General features: G+C 37.2%; 1 protein-coding gene across 1 annotated transcript in view; it reads right to left on the bottom strand.

The window, feature by feature from the left end:
* The window catches only part of SLC15A5 (solute carrier family 15, member 5), a 77715-nt gene that overhangs the window by 25098 nt on the left and 32630 nt on the right, over window positions 1-19987 (bottom strand). Inside the window, exons 6-7 of the mRNA XM_004693243.1 lie at window positions 10440-10628; window positions 2507-2638 (exon numbers count right to left, since the gene is read on the bottom strand). Coding sequence (XP_004693300.1) covers window positions 2507-2638; window positions 10440-10628 — 321 coding nt within the window. The remainder of the gene's footprint in view (window positions 1-2506; window positions 2639-10439; window positions 10629-19987) is intronic.

Raw genomic sequence — 19987 nt, 5'->3', positions numbered from 1 at the left:
AAAAAAAAGTCTTTATTTGGGGGGTGACACTTAAAGGCTGTTTGGATTCTGAAATCAATCTTGGCATTTTTTTTTTTAATGCTAAAGGGAATTACATATTGTCAGATATTAAATGTGATAGTTGGAGAACTTTACTTTCTTTTTTCTACTTTTATTTTTAAATGGGAAAAAATAAGGAAAGTAATACTATCATTATTAGATTGTTGCAATATACATAATAATTCATCTTCACATACTATGTTCTCAGTATAAATTTAGGTTTTCAGTGAAATGGATTTGCAAGAACAGTTGTATGTAATAACAAATTAGCCTAATCATTGTCCCTGCCTCCTGGGAGAAAACTCAGATCTTTTGAATTTCCTGAGTTATTAGGGTGGCTTTGACATTCATGGTGGGTTCCTCAGTTCTACCTGAATTTTATGCTAATAAAGTTATTCATTGTGGTACCCTTAGTGTTTCTGCTAAGGCGATGACTCAGATGCAATGCATACACTTGCTGGAGATTGAATTCAACATCATGACCAGTAGTTTAACAGTCCTATCAACATAACATAGCAGCAATAAAATCTCTGGACACTGGGTCTCAGATGAGCTTGCCTGGTTGGCAATATTTTCTAAGTATTATCCTACATTGACATACCAGTTGGCTACATTCCTGTAGATGAAGGAAGTGTCACTTTGGGAATTCCTTGTTCTGTGTGTCTCTCTCCTTGACTAATTCAGATTCTTATTCTTTTGCTATAAATAAAAACAAGCTGTAATCATAAAACACTTTCCTGAATTCTGTGAGTCATTCTAATCAATTATCAAATCTTAGGGAGTCTGTGGAGATCTCCAAATTTATAGCAAGCTAATCAGAATTGATGGTGTTTTGGGGTATTTCCAAATATGTAGCTAATGTGTAAAGAAAGGGCAAGTTCTCCAGAAGAATTTAACCTGTGAGGTTTGACCTAATTCTGGTATGCATATGAAAAATACCGGAAAGATAAACTACTAGTAATATTTGACTTTAAGTTCTTCCAGAGTGTCAAATGCATTTTGATGATATAAGTTAATATCATTAGCAAATTCTCAGAAACATATTCATTGAGAAGTGTGAATAAAAGAAACAGGCTAACCACCTAAGATGTTTTAGGTACAGGTATTATGTAAGACTTTCCAGGTCATCTTATAAAATCCTTATACTTATTCCTTGTTTACGTATAAAGAATCTAATTACCAGAAAAGCCAACTATTTGCCACAGTTCACACATTTAGTCATGATGGGTTGGATTTGGATTGGAGCCTTTTGAGAACTGGAATCACATCTCATAATTTTGTGTTGCACAGTACCTGACACATAGTAAGTATCTAATAAGTGTTATTGCTTAACTTTCCCAGATAACTAAAAAAAGTGGCAGAGCTTGATTTTGCTCACAGTTAATCAAGGACTGTAGATTTATTCCTTAGAACTCTATTATACCTACACTGAATTTATCATTCTCAACTTGATTGATTTCTTGCACCCCTGGAAATTTCATGAGGGCTTTGGAAATGTTTATTTTGCTTCTTGTGGTGTCCTAGTGTCTAATAGGGCACTAAAACAGAGTAGATAATCAGAAAATATTTTTTTGAAGAGTTATCTGGTATTAAAACGAGTTTGTCATTCATCGGACATTAATGTGGCCATAGTTTGAAAGTAGGTAAATTAGTTACAAAAGAACAAAAGCTCATACTTTTTTTTAAAGCATGATTTCAAGTGCACAACTAGAAATATTCTTAAAAATAGAGAAGAATAAGCTTGTGGTGTTATTTACAAAATAAGCAAAAAGAAATTAAAAAAAATGCTATATCAATGTCTTAGAAAAAATAAAGAAAAAAAAATCTGTATATTTTAAATGTAGCTGAAGAATTTTCCTGGATAGACATTATTGTCATCCTGCCTGATAATTCAGCCAGCACAAAAACAATAGTACTTTCATGTTTGCATGTGAATTTTTCAGATCTATTGTTTCTCCTGACCAAAGTCTCTGTAGGGAAAAGTTTCCATGATCATTTGGTATTCATCTCACAATTTCTCTTTGGTTGCATAGGCAAGGTTTCTAGCAAATCACAATGAAAAAAAGATCATCTAGATACCCCATCCTTCTATATTTACACAGGACTTACCTTTTCTTAAGATTATCTATGCTAGCTATAAGGCATTATTGAATATAGCCTCATTGGAAGACCTAATAAGAATATAATGACCACTTTGTTTTAAAATACACTAAAGAAAGACAGCAGGCAGGGTCTCATGAGAAGTGACATTCTGTAATTACCTCCTCCTATCAAAAGAAAAACAATTCCCAGAAATTAATGAATACAGCAAGAGTCTATTTCCTATCTTAATTCTATCTTAATTGCAAAAGTGGATCAATTAAAAAAAGGCTACACTGGCAAAGCCCTTCTCTTAAGGTTTTGTCTCCCAATTCTCTAGTCATCAAATCAATATATATATATAAGCATACCATGAACCTATCTTTACCTTCTGAGATGAGATACACCGACTCCACCAGCAGTGCTCCTGTGAAGCAGCCAAATCCATTGAACAGTGTCAAGAAATTCAAAGAGGTCCCTTTCATGGTACTTGGAACAAATTGGTATGATATTACAGAGTCTGAGAGAAAAGAGGTCAAAATTTAGAACATTTTCTCTAAAACATGTTCATAGATACTGTTCAAATTACTACTGTATCTAAAGTATTAGATACAAAAATACTGTCATAGATATTGTTCAAGTTAGTATTGCTCATACCTCAGAGACAGTTTACTAATGCTGTCAAAATTTGGATTTTGTTACTCTAGTAAGATGTATTTTGGATACTACATTTACAGAAGCCTACAAGGAGTAAAATACAGCAAAATATGCCCTTATTCAGCTACAAGACTGTCATGTCTTAAAGCAGTCACCCAAATTTCACCTCATTTTGAATATCTTTGGTTAATTTTGTATTAAGTGAGACTTCATGCAATAATATCAATCTATCAATGAGGTCTATGATTCTGTGATTCTGTGTAAATCTTTAGGATCCTTATGGAAACTTGAATTTTTCATAGCAAATTAGCATATAGGTGAAGAGGATGGGCTTTAGAGTCAGACAATATTGTGCTTAACTTGCAGGTCAACCATTTTCTACTGCTGTGCTTTAGTTAAGTTGTTCAAGTTTGCAGTCCTTCTCTATAAAGTAGGAATGATATCATTACTCATTTGCAGAACCAGTTCTGTTATAAATATATGTAAAGTGTTTAGAACACTGCCGTCTCATTGGGGCTGAATAAAGGTTAGCTATTTTTAACATTATTTGTTCAAGGTACTGTGAAAATCCCTTTAGATGCCTTTTAATTATTCCATTTTAGGAGCAACAACATATTAAGCATTGGGTCTCCACAATTATTATTATCTCCCCCCCACTCCCCCACTCAGGATGTTATTGGTACAGTGATGGTGGCAGAGGTTGAAAGAAAACCATGGAGGGAAATTGTTTTAACATTTCAATTAAAATATTTTTTGATAGCAGAGATAGGTAAAAATATGTATTTATGATTTGTACAAACCCTATTAACATAACTATATTAAAATATGTATGGTAATCTTAGGGAAGCATGCTAAAATATTTATGATATTTATTTTAATGTGATAGCAGGGTTTTACTTCAACATTGCATAGCAAGGAGGAAGAGGTTTTATGAACGAGGGTAGAGATGAAACAAGTTTGACCATACTGAAAAGTATTGAAGTTGCAACATGGAGTGTTTTATATTAATTACTTTTTTTTGTATGTGTGTGGCAATAAATTGTAAGGGAATTCATTAGACATCACCAACAGTTTTAGCAGTTTGAGTGCTTGATTGGATTATTGGATTTAAAATTTTCCTTCTTACTCTTTGGGACTTAGCAAAATCTTCTTCTAAGGGGCATCATGAGTAAACAGTAAATCTCTTTTAAGAAAGGAAAGTGATGATAGAAAACAACACCATTGTGTTTAGAAAACACTAAACCATTGTGTATCCTCCTTTTATTTCCTTCCCTTTCCAGAAAAATTTCATCTCTGGTTTACTTTTATTTTGCTGCAATAAAAATGTGATTGCCCAGCAACTTGAAACACACTTGCAAACATCTCAGCTTACTCCAGTCACGTTCTTTCCCGCATTCTTTGGATATTTCTGTTTTGCGTTCTGTGTGTACTCCACATATTTTTAGTTAGTATCCAATAAACATTGAGATTTGTCCCTGTCTGCGCAGAGTGCAGGGACTGAGGGTCAGAAAAGGCATTGAGACATTTTTTCCTGGGCTCCAGATCTGGGAGGACAGAGAGCAGAGAGGTTCACAATGCAAAGGACAGTGCTAAAAAGGCAATGGATGGCCGAACACTTATTGGGGATAAAGCTAATGATGGTAATAAATAAAATACTGCAGAGTAAGGGGCTCTGGGTACTCCAGCTCCCTAGTGCGGTGCAAATCATCTGCCCTAGCTGCACTTTTTTCAGGAATATCCAAAGGACAGTGTGAAGGCACCACAGAAGAGGCTTTGGGAAGAAATGATTCACAATTGTACAAAAGATCTGGCTTAGGAACTTCCCTCATTATAAATATGGGGAGGCAAACAATGAACAGAAAGACTAAGTAGGCCGATTTCCTTCACGGAGAAAAAGCAGAATGTACAAGCCCATTATTACTCTGCTAGTTAATTATTAATCTTAGGCCTTTCTCGCGCTAGAACTTCTGGTGCGGTATATAATTCATGAACACACTTTGCCAGCTCTCTGCCTGCTGGTTAATCTCTCTTTGGTGTCATTTTAGTCGTTTCGAAAGCCTCTGGTTCCCTTTTACAAGGCTTAGCTTTTCAGTGCCTCGGATCCCCATTTTCAGGCACCTACTTGCTTGTTCGGATTGTAGTTTGATCATTGGCTTGATGGTTGCGGCTCGCCCATACTTTTAGCACGTTATAGTATGGATATTACCAACAAGTCTGCCACTATTCTGAAATCTCATTCTACTCTGAAGTCATGGTAAAAAAATTATTCAAAGTGCATGTGAAAACTGATCTTCTTGCCAATGAGAAGCAAAATGTGCCTCCAGGTGGTGGCTGGTAGGGCTTGCAAGGGTCCCCCATTGCAGCAAATGTGGAATCTACAAACTATAGGGCCATAATCACCTTCCTAAGGCACCTGGTACTGGGGACTCATTGCTGGAAATATCTTTGACTCCAATTGTTCTTAAACAGTTAAAAGCGTGTTTATTGTTCTGGGTGAAAAGTTATTGTGAACATATGGAGGAGAAGCACTGCAGCCTCAGAAAGAGACTTTCAGATCAGCGTTCCTTTCTTCTCCCGAAAGAGTTTCAGCTTTGAACTTCACGTTATCCGATTATAGAACTTAATGCTTCTCCTCTTTGATGTGCCATCTACCACTCTAGGACATGTCCCTCTATCATTCAGAGCCATTAGTCCTCCTTCACTGTCATACTCCTCAGCTTTGGCCTGTTTCAATTCTTGGCAATTTTAACACACACGCACAATCCTACCACTCTCCCATGCTGCCGAACCCTTGGTTTCTTGCTTCTTTGACCCAAATGCCAATGTCCTTTTACTCTACTCTACCTTCGACACTCACACCTTGGTCCTTGTACCCCAGATCAGGGGTTGGTTAACTTCTGTCAGGTAAGGTCAAGCTCAACATTTATTTTCACAAATGAACTTATTTAATGCAGCCAATCACTGCATGTTGTCAGACTGTTTATAGACCACAACTAACGTGCTGAGTGGTTATAATGAAGGTGGTCTGGTATGAAAAGGCTAAGCTCTTTACCGCCTGGCACTTTTCAGAACCAGTTTACCAGACTATGTGCTAGACCATAACCTCAGTTTTGTGTACCATTTTCTGACTTCCCTCACGTACTGATATGCTGTCCTCTTCCAGGAACTCAATTCTGTTTCTCCTTTCATTATTTTCACCTTTCTCATGTTTTTCATGTCCACACTTTTTTTATTTACCCATGTTAAGTCCCATCATCAATTATGATAATCATATCTTTTATTCTCCCTCATTTCCATGCCTATATCTTGCTTTCTGCATTGGATGGCAAAACAATTCATTGTTTGCGGTCTTTGTTCCTAAATACATGTAGCCGAATATGACAGGAGAAAAAGCCATTTTAATTTTTTGCTCACAGACCATCCCTGGTGGTGCAGTGGGTGGTAGCACAGCACTAAGAAGCTAAAGCCACTTCAGCATGAGTTCAGTCCCCACCCCCAGGGTGGCCCACATGGCGCGGCAGACCTCTCCTGACCGGCCCGCTGCTCCCCTCAGCAGTGTACTTCATCACTCTGCCTGTTCTGTTCCCCACTCTGTCTCTGGTGAATCCTCTTACTGCCCCTGCACCTCTGGCCTGTACCCCAGTCATGTATGCATAAATAAATAAATAAATTCTTGCTCACAAACTCACGTGGATTCCTAATTCCCTTGCCACTTTCTATATCTAATTCTATATCCTATTATCCTAAAGCAATACTTTCATTCTTCTCCTCCTCCAAGTCGCCAATGGTTTTCTACTGCCCTCACTCAAACCCTGCATCACTGAAATGATTCAGTTAACCAGAAGAAAATTTACACAGAATTTCCCCACCATATTTATGTGCCCCAAGTTTCTGTACCTATATACTCTTGCCTTCTAAATTGTTACCACTGATAACTATTTTGGCTACTATACAAAGTCAAATCCTAACTTATAAATTAGATCCCAACCTCTGTCTTTCCAGTAAGTATTTCTCTTGTCCCTGATGCCATCAATTTTCTTTCTCTTGAATCACCCCAATGAACTTATTAGCTCTTACTTTCTGGAATCTACCAGGCACAAGTCACTGTCTACCATCTCTGCTCAAAATAAAAATGTTCTTATTTTAAATTCCTTAAAAACAAAAGAACACAAACAACTCCATTTTTAACCTCACTCCTTTGTCAGCTACTGCTCCTTTCTTTGTTCCTTTGCAGCAAAATTTCTCAAGTGAATTAGCCCCAAAACTGTTTCCATTAAGGCTTTTGTGCATAATCTACATGCGGAAGCTCTCGTCAAAAATGCCAGTAACTACTGGTGACTATTCTTTAATACTGTGGCTAACTGAATTTGATTGATCAGTGGCTTTTGATACAGTTGACACCTCCTTCCTCCTTGACATCTTATCATTTGGATTCTAAGTTATTTCTCCCTTGTTTTTCTTCTTTACTCACCAGTAATTTCCCTTCTACCACATTTGCATATTTCTTGTCTTGAATGACTGAATGATGGGCTGAGTAATCACTTAGTTCTTGAATCCTTGCCTCTGCCTAAACTTGCTATCTACACTGACTGCCTGGGCAATAGCAACAAATCCCATTACTTTATTATTTTTTAAATATTTATTTATTCATAACTGGAGTATAAGCCAGAGGTGCAGGGGCAGTGAGAGGATTCACCAGAGACAGAGTGGGGTGCAGAACAGGCAGAGTGAGGGGAGCAGTGGGTGGGTCAGGAGAGGTCTGCCACACAATGTGGGTCACCTCCAGGCTGGGGTCAAACTTGCACTGAAGCAGCTGCGGCTAATTTATAGTGCTGCATCCTAACCCATTGTGCCACTTTAAATACTGCTCATATGTTTACAGCTATTAAATCCATGTCTATTTCATATATCACTACAAATTCCAAAGATGGATATCTAGTTGTTTTTTTGATATCTGCTGACTTCGCAATCTCAACATGTCCAAAACTAAATTTGTGATCTCCCCAAAGCCTTCTCCACCTGTAACCTGTTCTTTCTCTGCAGATGGCTATTCCATTCTTCCCATTAGTCACTCAGAACATAAACTTTGATGTTACTTTTTTTTAAAATATTTATTTATTTGTGCATACAGATCTGGGGTACAGGCCAGAGGCTCAGGGGGTGGTGAGAGGCTTCACCAGAGACAGAGTGGGGAACAGAACAGGTAGATCGACGAAGTACACTGCTGAGGGGAGCAGCGGGCGGGCTAGGGGAGGTCTGCCACACCATGTGGTCACCTCTGGGGCAGGCGGGGATCGAACTCATGCAGAAGCGGCTTTAGATTCTCAGTGCTGTGCTTTAACCCGCTGCGCCACCAGGGAGGGCCTGATGTTACTTTTTAACTCCTTTTTTTTTTTTACATCCTGCTGGACCTATCATCATATGTAAACTTTCAGTATTTCTCACTTTCTATACTGCTGAAGGGATTGCAGGTAGAGAGAAGGGCAGGTGCAAGACTGTGGGGGCAGAGATAAGCTCTATCCCTAAGAAACAGCCCATCAAATACCTAATGAGGAGAATGGCCTCTGGGACAGGTGAGGAAGCAGGGAGACAATTTAGAAGCCTCTAATAGGATTGAGGATGGAGACAGTAGTCATATGGACTAGACAGATAGCAGAAGAGAAGGTAAGGGCATGACCAGACTTGGATTATATTTCAGAATAGGACTAAGACTTGCTCTTGGATTGGAGGCAAGAAGAGGAAGAAAGTAATCTAAGATGCTTTGTGTGATGAAGTCCTGATTTTGTTCACACTTCTAGGTCTCCTAGTGTTCAAGCTGTGGTAGATATGATAGAAAGAGTTATGAGCAGGACACTTGTGTGTGAGCCCTGAAGTTCACACTATTGAGTCACGTGAAATTAGGCAATAGTTAATAACAGTAGCACCCATTGTAGCTACTAATCACTGGAATGCAGTCTACATACTGCTTTTTTCATTATGTAAAATATTTTACTTAGACTTTACGATAACTCTTCCCAATTTTATAGTTGATATAAAAGGCTCAAAAACGAAGAATTATTTTCTCAAGTTCAGGTTGGTAGTCACTGATACTGTGATATAAAGAGTTATAATTAGCTCCATTTTAAAGATTAGAAAGGTGAAGTTTAGAGGTTAAATGAATCTTCAAGGTATACATATAGTAAGTGACAAAGCTAGAAGTCCAAATTCTTCCATGATGTCTAATAACCAGTAAGTCAGTTGACTTAGTTGGGCCTCAGTTTGTTGATGAGAAAATCAGGGAGAGGTGGACTGTGTGATGTATATGGCAGAATCTGCCTATGAATGTAGGTGCCTCACTGGCTTTTGTCTGTTGACCACTGTTGATCTGCTGGTTGGGAATTTCTACATGTTCACTCATCACTTTACTCTTCACCGTCCTTCACATCTAGTCCAGAAAATTTCTACTGACCACTTATAATAATTTTTTGGAAACAAAGTCAATAAAGAAACAAATGTTTGTGAAATGGCACTCTCTTATACTTCTTGTAATGACTGACAGAGAATGATATCTGCAACTTAGAATTTCATAAAGTGATTTAGTCATGCAAAATGAATGTAATGCATTTATTTCTGATTTAAAAAAGCCTAAGGCACTTACATAGATTATTGACTAATTTTATTTTGGCTTTTTCAGTATATTGTGTTGGTATCATGTTCTGTGTATATGTGTGTATAGCAAAAAATGATGTGTATCTTTATTAAATAAATCTGTTTAAGTAATTTTAAATAGCTCTGAGATAATAGAATCATTGAAGATTTTAGACACAAGTAAAATTAGAATTGACATTTAGGGTGATTGGATTACCCTAAAGATCTAATGCCGAGTAGATAGAATGGAAGAGGTACGGGAGACAGGAAGATGATTAGGAATGTATAAAAATAACTTTAGTGAGGTGTAATTGGGGCTTGAGGTACAATCAGGACTCCTATTCTAGGGAATTGTATGGAAGGTAGAAACATAGGATGCAGTAGATTACACTAACACATACATCACTGTATTAGAAGTTTCCACTGAAATATTCTGATCAATTTTAAAGGGCTAGTTTAAATCTAGCTTTCTAGATGATCTGGAAAACACTTGATATTTAATAAAGTTATGTTGAATATGTCTTAGGAAACAGCAGTAATGACACTTAATTTAGATTAATTTAATTGAAAGACATTGAGTTATCTGGAGAATTAGCTGAAATTTCATTTCATTTGCATGTTTATACACTCAAAGTACATTGCAAATGTCATTTTTGGAGAGTATATATATGTGAGTTTATCTCTGAGAGAGAGGTGGGGAGGTAGAAGAGGGAAGAAGAGAGTTTTCATCTGGTTATTTTGGTAATGTCTTCTAGATTATAGCATTTTTCTCTCATAATGTGCCTAGCCCAAATGACTACTGCCCTTAACCATATTAGTGAAACTTTCATTTCATCCACAGTCACAAAGAGTTAACAATTGTTCTGTATGTGGTAGAGGAATGAAGAGAAATTAAACATTTTTTAAAAACCTGACTGCCTTGTGAAGCATGGGTGGAACCCCGATCGCAGTTGTTTGGATTGTTCCTGTGGAGGTGATAAGTTCTGAGTAAAGCAGCTCAGTATGTTCTGAGAGGAGGAGATAAAATTGTTACTCACAGGCTGGGTTGACCAGTGTTTCGGCCACTCCAAGTAAAATATACTGAAGAACCAGGTGGGAACAGGACATGGAGGAAACAGTGAGAACTTTGCCTGAATGAAGCTGCTCCACTGGAGGAAAATGTTTCCTGTGTATTTCAAAGAAGCCAGCTACCATCACAGACAAGGCAGCAGAAAGGTTTCCAGTGACTGAGGGAAAAGAATCCAAAAGGAAAAAAATTAAAGAGCAAGGGGTCAGTGTAATAAGCCATAACATTTCTTTATTTTTTGTTTTAATATTTTTTTCAGTGTAATACTGTTGGTTACATCACTGTTTGTATTTTGGAAGTATAAGATGTTCCCTTTCAGCTGTACAACCCTCCACCCCCCCACTATTGAAGTACCCCGACTCCTCTACCTTCATCCATCATGCTCTCTCCACACCCTGTTCTCACCACTGCACCCCTACCCCATGCCTCAGCTATATGGTTGGCTTTCAAAGGTTGAATTTTTTTTAAAAAAGATTTATTTATTTGTGCATACAGAACTGGGGTACAGGCCAGAGGCTCAGGGGCGGTGAGAGGCTTCACCAGAGACAGAGTGGGGAACAGAACAGGCAGATCATCAAAGTACACTGCTGAGGGGAGCAGCGGGCGGGTCAGGAGAGGTCTGCCACTCCATGTGGTACCTCCGGGGCAGGCGGGGATCGAACTCATGCGGAAGTGGCTTTAGCTTCTCAGTGCTGTGCTTTAACCCGCTGCGCCACCAGGGAGGGCGGGCCTCAAAGGTTGATTTTAAAATTTGTCTTTGTCTGACCCTTTGGCTTCTGTGTATTCCATCTATAAGGGATACCTTCTGGTGTTTGTCTTTCTCCTTTTGTGTCATTTTGCTTAGCATAATCCCTTTCAGCACCATCCAAGTTGCAGTGAATGGCTTGCATTTGTCTTGTTTGATTGCTGAGTAGTATTCCATTGTGTGTCTATATGCTACATATTCTTGATAGACTCATCTGTTGGGGGGCACTTTGGTTGTTTCCATAGCTTGGTTATTGTAAACAGTGCTGCAGTAATCATAGGAGTGCAGTTTTCCTTTCAAATTAGTGTTTTTGTATTTCAGAGGTAGATTCCTAGGGGAAGAACTATTGAGCTGTACAGCAGATCCATTTTAGTCTTTTCAGAAACTTCTACTCTATTTTCCATATGGGCTAGACCAGTCTTCACTCCTACCAACAGTGTAAGAGGATTCCTTTTTTCCTCCACACCTTTGCCAGTACTTATTAGTACTGGTAGGTCATAGCACCACACATGGGCATCAGTGAATGTTTTCTCAACATTTTTTTTTTTTGGCTGTGGGTTTGTGTAGGTACCAGCTATCTGTGTTGTTTGCCCAGACAATGCTAAGACCTGGCTTCCCACAGATGCCTGCATTGACTCTTTCATGACATATTGGTAATAGCACCACTTCGTTATCATGCTCCTTGGTTTTAGTATCAGGTTCATGATACTTAGTGTGTAGGAAGGCCTTGCAATTTAAATAAGATAGGAACTGGGTTTGAGGTTTCCCAGTAGCAATTATCACTACAGATAAAGTGATCATTTTGAATTTTTATTCTCAGATGCTACATACACATACACACACACACACACACACCACACACACAGGTCAAAAATGATTTGGGGGGAATTTAAAGTAAAATCTTACCATATGGCTTTAATCATTCATTTAAAAAGTAGCTTTGAAATTAGCTATGCACATTGTTATTCTTCAGACTTCTGATGTTAATCTTTGCAGAAAAAATAAAGCAGTCAATAGAGAATTAGAATTATAAATTTTTGTGTAGGAAAAATATTAAGGGTGAGTTAGCTCGGTAGGTGTAGTCAATTATTCAGTTAGTTGTCCAGTTCGAATCTTCCTTTTACTTCTACGGAATTATCTAGAAAATTTTGATTGAGAATGAGCCAGGATTTTGTTACAGTTAATGTCTGTTGTGCCCATTCCATTTGTTATGGCAAGTTGCCATTCACTTTGCTGGACTGACTAATCCCGTTGTTAGAGCAGTCACAAGCTTTAGTTTGATAGAAGTTACTTGAAATTTAGAGATAGTCACATTTTGCTAAGTTGCACAAAATTTCAGATAAGGCAGAGCTTTCAATTCAGAAAAAATCAATCTAATGTTTAAATAGGTCCATGTTTGTTTAGGTTGATAGAGAAACTGGTAGGTATTTTTTTTTATTATATCTTAGTATTTAAATATATCCATAAAGTCTGTTCTTTACTGAATTTCCCAAGAAATGGAAGCTGTAAAAAATGGAAGAAATCTAAGTAATAGTTAAAAATTTTGAGGAAATTCTTATTTATTGTTATTTCTAAATTAAGTTCTTATTTTTTTTAATTGAGTAAAATTGCATTGTAACATTAGGAGAGTTTCAAGTGTGAGAATCAGTGTGTTCACCACTAAAATCCAGTTCTCACCTTCACCAAAATTAAAATCTCCTTCATAGTGAAATAGAGATTTTATTTCTATAAACAACTCCTATAAAAATATGAATTGCATCAATTATCTACCTGAAGATCAAATTCATCACTTTATTGCATTGATCTAGATCAGTAGGCAGTTTAGAAAAATTGGGCTCAGTCTTTATGGTGGATGAAAGGAGTGACTGTCAGTCACTGGGGCACACACTGGCAGATGATGGACTTATATTGGGGAAGTAAGACCACCTTGTGCTTTAAAAGGAAGGAGGGCATGAGCCCGAGACAGGGCAGCCCCACCTGGTGAGGCTTAGGATGCTGAGGAACCTGATGAATTTTCAGAATGGTAAGAAACTCAAGTTATTGGAGAATCAGAAGGAAAAATAGGTCAGAGACAGATCAGAAGAGGCCTTTAATATATTACTTTTAAGAGATTTTGATATTATTCTGCAGATAATAAAATTACTAGAGTCATCAGACACATTTATTCTAACTAGGTATTTAGGGCAATTTAGATAAAGAAATATAAGTCCCTCAACTTTGTTTTGCTATATAAAAAGGCTTCTATTTTATTCAGAAAATTTAGGGTGTTAAGGAAATTAGTTTAGCTAAGGGATCAGCAAAGGTTTTTCAAAGGTTTTTCTATAGCAGGTCCATAATCAATATTTTAGTTGGAGAAAAAGCACAATTCTTTTGAAGCACAGTATTTATGGAGAAAAGGCAACATCTTGAATATCTGTAGGTGCTTCTATAACTAGAGACAGGCTACATTTCTACAATTTGCTTTACTGATGGAATTCAAAATAATGATTCTTGGGGGAGCATAGCATAGTCTAATTGGTATTCAAAGTTTTTTTTTAAAATCAAATCAATTGCAAATGTTCATCTCTGAAACAATTCTTAGTTTGTGAAAGGTATTAAAACAGATGTGGGTCAGATGGGGCCCATGGGCAGAGTAGCTGGCCAACCCATGGTGTAGCCATCAGCTCTGTTTGCCTGTTTCTCAGTTTCAGCTTGACATGATGATAAACTGTGGTGTTTTTTTCCTGGGCCACCTCTCCCTGTACATAGGCATGACATAGGAAAGAGCCTCTCCCCCTGCCCTTGATATTCAAAGAGCAGTATCTGACCTGTTGCAGTTACCACCTGGGAGTTGTTAGACATGCTGATCTCAGACTCCATCCATTCTCATTGGATCAGACTGGTATTTAAATAAAACCCCCAGAAGATTTCTGTGCACATTAAATTTTGAAAAACACCACTCTAGCATAGAGAATTCTGGAACCTGATCTAGCAAAATTCAACAAAAGACATTCTCCAGACAATTTCAAGGAAAGCACACAATTTTGACTCATTGACCTAGACATTTTAAGGCAGGATATTTTTACCCGAAGGATCTAGATAACTGTGCTTGCTTTTCATTGGCTACTATATTCTGGTGCCAGTGAGCAATGACTTAAAAAAAAAAAACAAAAACAAAAACAAAAACAAAGTTTGATTCCAGCCTAAATTTAATCTACCCCACTTTCCCTTTAACTTCTATGAGCCCATAACATGTCCAGAACAGTTTATCAGAATGCACACATTTTAAACCTCTCCAGATCTGTGTTTATAAGATAAAGCACAATGGTTCCAAGGGAAATACGATATTCAGATAAATAATGTATGTTTTAATATTGGCAGTGTGGTTGCAGACTAGTCCATAAGAATCTTGAAGCTCCTATAGTTTGTTATTATCCTACCATGCAACCATTTCCAAATTAGACCACAGTGAAAAGTGCTACAGTTTCTTCAGACATTAAAGTTGCACATGCCATTACATATAAAAGTGAAAATCTAATACTAAAAAATAAAAAAGTTAAAATTCTTCAGTTACTGACTATGTTTACTCACTGAGGAAGCTGTGGTCTTTGGTGTGTGTGAGTGAGGGGAAAATACCTAACTTATGTATCTCTGATTTATAAACCTACAGCTGTAAGTATGAAATTTTTTTGAGTACTTGAGAAATTGTCCCCGGATCCATAATTTTAGCAAATTCCCAGGGTAAGAAATTTGCTCATGTGAGAACATAGTAGTGTCCATAAACCACTTTTATAGTGTCAACTATAATCTCATTGCCACATGTATCTACTGCCTTTGCAAAAGACACTTCTACCCACAGTTAGAATGGTGCCTGTTTTTGATTTTAATTGTTTCTTCTATTAATGGTGTGTTCTTACATTTGAGGCACATCTAGAGAGAGATGAAGATATCTATTTTCTTTTATTTCTCTTTAAACTACTAGAACTCATTCCAAGGGATTCAGCTTCAGTTTGTGCTTTAATTTCTCACTATGGAATAGGTAACTCATTTCCATGGAGATATGATAACACAATTACATCTATAAGACATCAATTATTGCTTATGTTAGATGGTCTGCTACACCTCAAATTTAATTACAGTGTTGGTATTGACTTAAAAATTAAGGACCTCAGGACATTAATGTTCTTTTATTAAATACATGTATAACTGAATGAATGACTAATTCATACTAGTTGTTTATAGTCAGAATAAACTTGTTTTGATGTTTTATGGTTCTTTCCTATCAGGTATTTTTGCAATAGGTATTCACTATGATGTTTATCCTTAGACAAATATATCAGTTCTACAACATTGACAAAGTACTTTTGCTGAAATAATCTTACATCCTTTGAAGGGGATTGATTCTTGTCTTGTTTAATTTTAGAATCTGTTCATTTCAAACAAGAAATGAATGTTATGTCATTGCCAATTGCTATGTAAAAAAAGGGTATGTAAAAAAAGGGACCAATACCTTGGCTGTACCTACATCATAACAAAATTTTACATAAAATTTGAAATTTTGAGTTTTATATATTAAAGAATGAGACTTGGCAGATATTTAGATATGCTTTATCTACATTTCAATGTAAATGTTATTTAAAAGCCAAGATAATTTCTACCTACTGTGTTGTATACTTCTGCTTTGTGCAAGGCTTATTAACAATCATAATTAGGCTAATTTTAGTCAGATTAATACTTGTGTGTGTCAGCACTAATGACTAAATGCCACATACTGTAGGATTTTAATTAATGCTATGGAAAGGAAATACTTATGGTGTAAACAATTTCGAACAGAAAAGGCTAAAGGGAAGAATGTTCAATTATGACAGAGGATAAATCTGAGGAAATTAAGGTTGATATTTAAATAGGTAAATTTGCCCACGTTTCTGTGGGAAATATAGTCTTGATATCCAATCTGAGCATTGCAAGACTTCGTCTTTTATTGTTCTGGAAAATTTGATGATTTTTAAAAAAATTATTTTTTTATTCATAAGGTACTGGGTTATAGTACTGATTCATCGGAGACAGAGTGGGGAGCAGACAGGTAGATTGACTGAAATACACTGCTGAAGGGAGCAGAGGGTGAGACAGGAGAGGTCTGTTGTACCATGTGATTAACCTTCCGGGAGGGATTGAACTTGCACCGAAGTAGTTGCAGTCAGCTTCACAGTGCTGCGCTTTAACCTGCTGCACCACCAGGGAGGACCAATTTGGTGATTTAAAAAATATATTTATGCATGCATGCAAGAACTGGCGTACAGGCCAGAAGTGCGGGATAGGAGAGGTTTCACCAGAGATAGTATGGAGAAAAGATCAGGCAGATGGACTAAAATGCATTATGGAGGGAAGCAGTGGATGAGGCAGAAGAGGTCTGCTGCAGTATGTGGGTCAGCTCCCTGGCTCGGAGATCGAACTGGTGTTGCAGTGGCTGAGGATAGCTTCATAGGTCTGTGCTGAGTCCCTTGCGCCAGCAGGGAGGCCCTAGTTTGGTGATTTTTTTTTATAGTGGGAACTGTAATATACTTTCTGATTTCTTTAGGTGATAACCTCAGGAATGTCAAGGGGTGAATCAATAGCCCTTCTTTTGTGTTGCTTTATTTTACAAGCTCGGTAAGAAAATTTCCTAAATTACTAGCTGGGCCAATTGAGTTTTCCCTACCACTCATACTTTACCTTAGCTGTGATTTCCCAGGTTAAACACCAGGCTGCAGTGATGCATAATGCATGCACTTCCTCAAATGTGACCATCCCTGTAAGGGGATGGCTTGGTGCAGGAGTCAGGCAGTGGCAGGGTCCCTGCCCATTGTGGCAATAGGTGATTTTCATTCACTTCATAGGGTGAATCGAATTAATGGATAGAACTACAATTGAACGCTAGTAACTTAACAGCTGCAATCTTAACTGCCATGTGTAGCGGGAGTGGAACAAGAACAACAGTGATAATAATTCATGTGACATTGAATCGGAAGACCTGAATTCAAATGACACTTCCTCTCTTTCTGATTCTTGATGTATTAAAGTTTGGTTTATCATGAGGTTAGATGGGTTTGGATTAGGAATTCATACATATTTGTTTGTTAATAACTTACTTATGTACTTCATTCACATTTTCAAGGCATTTAGGTGTAAAGTGAACCTAATATCAGATTCATTCAGACCAATTACTTAATATCAAATTAATTCAGTTGTGTAAATTGCTATCACAAAGCACCCTAGGCTTGTGCTTCTGTGTCTTGATAAAACTTGTTTATCTTCCATAATCACACAAACAGCATATGGAAGACTTAAGCAAACATCTAGTTTAAAAGATGGATATCATTTTTTTATTCCCATAGCAAAATATTATGCGAATAAATAAACAAATATGCAAATAAATAAATGAATGGAATCACTAAATACAGTATTCTGTACTCAGAGGAATATAATTCAGCCTTTTTTTTTTTTTAAAGATTTATTTATTTATTTGTGCATACAAAACTGGGGTACAGGCCAGAGGCTCAGGGGCGGCGAGAGACTTCACCAGAGACAGAGTGGGGAGCAGAACAGGCAGATCTACGAAGTACACTGCTGAGGGAAGCAGCGGGCGGGCCAGGAGAGGTCTGGCTCGCCATGTGGGCTCCTCCCGGGCAGGGGCAGGCGGGAATCGAACTCATGCGGAAGTGGCTTCAGATTCTCAGTGCTGTGCTTTAACCCGCTGCGCCACCAGGGAGGGCCTAATTCAGCCTTTTTTAATGGGTCTTGTTTTTTTTTCTTTTTTCCTGCCCAGCAACTCTTGCTACCAGTCTTGAAGGGGAATATTTAGTTCATTAACATCAAACAACATATTGGATAACCCCAAATATCCTCTATCCAGAACATTTCCTTCTTTAAGAATAGACATGAGTTTAAATATGTAAGAGTGAAGAATCATCCAAGAGAAAGTTCCTCATATTTAAAGTTGATTTAAGATTTCTTATTCCAAGGAAATATTCCTAAAGTAGTTCTGTCAGCCATATTGTATAGCATATTTTGTTAAAATTGCCCAATTTTGAAAAAAAATTACCTTAATTGGGTATTTTGCAATGTAAAGTTACTGCCATTTTGTCCTGAATTCATTCTGTTTTAATAGTATGTTTGCTGAGAACATATACAATGTATTCTTTTTCTTTTGTGTGCAAATAGTGCTTGGCATTCATTAAATACTAATTTTTGGATTTCTACATTGGCAGAAAAAAGGGCACATTTTATGATTTAAGGGTTATCAAACCCTGTTAAGATTTATAGTTTTCCTAAACCTATTATAATAAATAATACCAGAGTTGTTAGCTTACAGAATAAATCAAAAAGGCATTATAGTAAAGGCCTTTACAATTGAATATAACAAAATAAACTAAGGTGAGTTCTTTCACTCTGAGTCCTTTCCAAAAACAAATCTACCTGATGAATTGGGGGGATCTTGTTGACAGCTTTGGTAAATACAAGCACATTCTCAAAAATCTAATTTCTATAAGCAAAGAAATAACTAAAACAATGGGTTGCTAGAAGATTGAATAGTCTCTACAGGTCTTTGAAGAAGAAGAGTTAAAAAGAATAGGTTAGCCAAGAGATGAACATCTTAGATACCTGACCCTTTCTATACCAATGGAGTTATTTTTTAAGGAGAGGATAAGATATTATGTTACCATTCATGATATTTCTTAAGAGTTTTCTTTCTATTTATGTCCACCAAACAGCCCCATTCCCTGCGAATGATGATGGCTCTTAACTCTAGCTCCCATTTATAGAGCTTTCCCCATGTGTCAGGAACTGCTCCAGGCATTGATGTCATCCTGAGTGATTTCAAAAGTTTGACAGAACAAAAGGACCCAACATTTATATAGGGTATGTCCGTCCATGAAAAAAGTAGTGAACTAGAAAACAAGAAAGCTTAGGTCATTTTTCAGTTACCCGGCAGCTGCCCAGCAGCAGAGTAGATGCTGAGACCCAGACCTCTGGTTGTTAGATTGCCCTGGTTTAACTGGCCGGCACTTATCTTCTCGGCCTGAAGGGCACCACTGGGTAAAAGACAGTGTGATTGGAATGGATAGATGTCAGCTCTCTTTTCCCATTCAGCTGGAGAAACTTTATTTTATGGGCTGTTGAATACACTATGAGGAAGACATCCTAATTTTTTTCACCTTCAAAAAATAATGTTCTCAACCACAAACACAACTGATTATATTACATGAGGTGAATGATGTGTTAGCCAACCATATTGTGGTTAACATTTTGCAATGAGAACATGTATCAAATCATCACACTGTATAGCTTATAGTTGTCATAACGTTACATGTCAAATATATTTCAGTAAAATTGGAAAAATCTTTGAAAATTGTTGCTATCCACCTTACTATCTCAAGAAGTACTAGACTGAAGCTATGAATCACTGTACTAATTTAACAAGTTTTACTACTGGTTCAAAAATTAATGCCTTCCAGAGATATAAGGTTATTATTGTTTTAGATGCATTATCTATCTAAGATTTTAAGATCAGAGTCAATATTGACTTAGGTGTGAAGACTACCTTACTTAAGGAAGAAAGCCCATTTGGTGGTGCCAGAAGTTGTACCATATCTTTATATCAGCTGTGTCTGCTGAGGAGACATAAAAGGACAAGAAAAGAATAAGATACCAATGTCTGGGTAGAGATTTGAGAAGCTGGAGAGGATGTTAAATTCTCTCAAATACACCTTCCTAAATTTGTCAGAACTGGACTATTCCACAGCACACAGCATAGA

Source organism: Condylura cristata, unplaced genomic scaffold, assembly GCF_000260355.1.
Source record: "Condylura cristata isolate star-nosed mole 26May11 unplaced genomic scaffold, ConCri1.0 scaffold00036, whole genome shotgun sequence".
NCBI classification, from domain to species: Eukaryota; Metazoa; Chordata; class Mammalia; order Eulipotyphla; family Talpidae; genus Condylura; species Condylura cristata.
The sequence above is the reverse complement of the archived record's forward strand: the minus strand, read 5'-3'. Positions and strand labels throughout refer to the sequence as shown.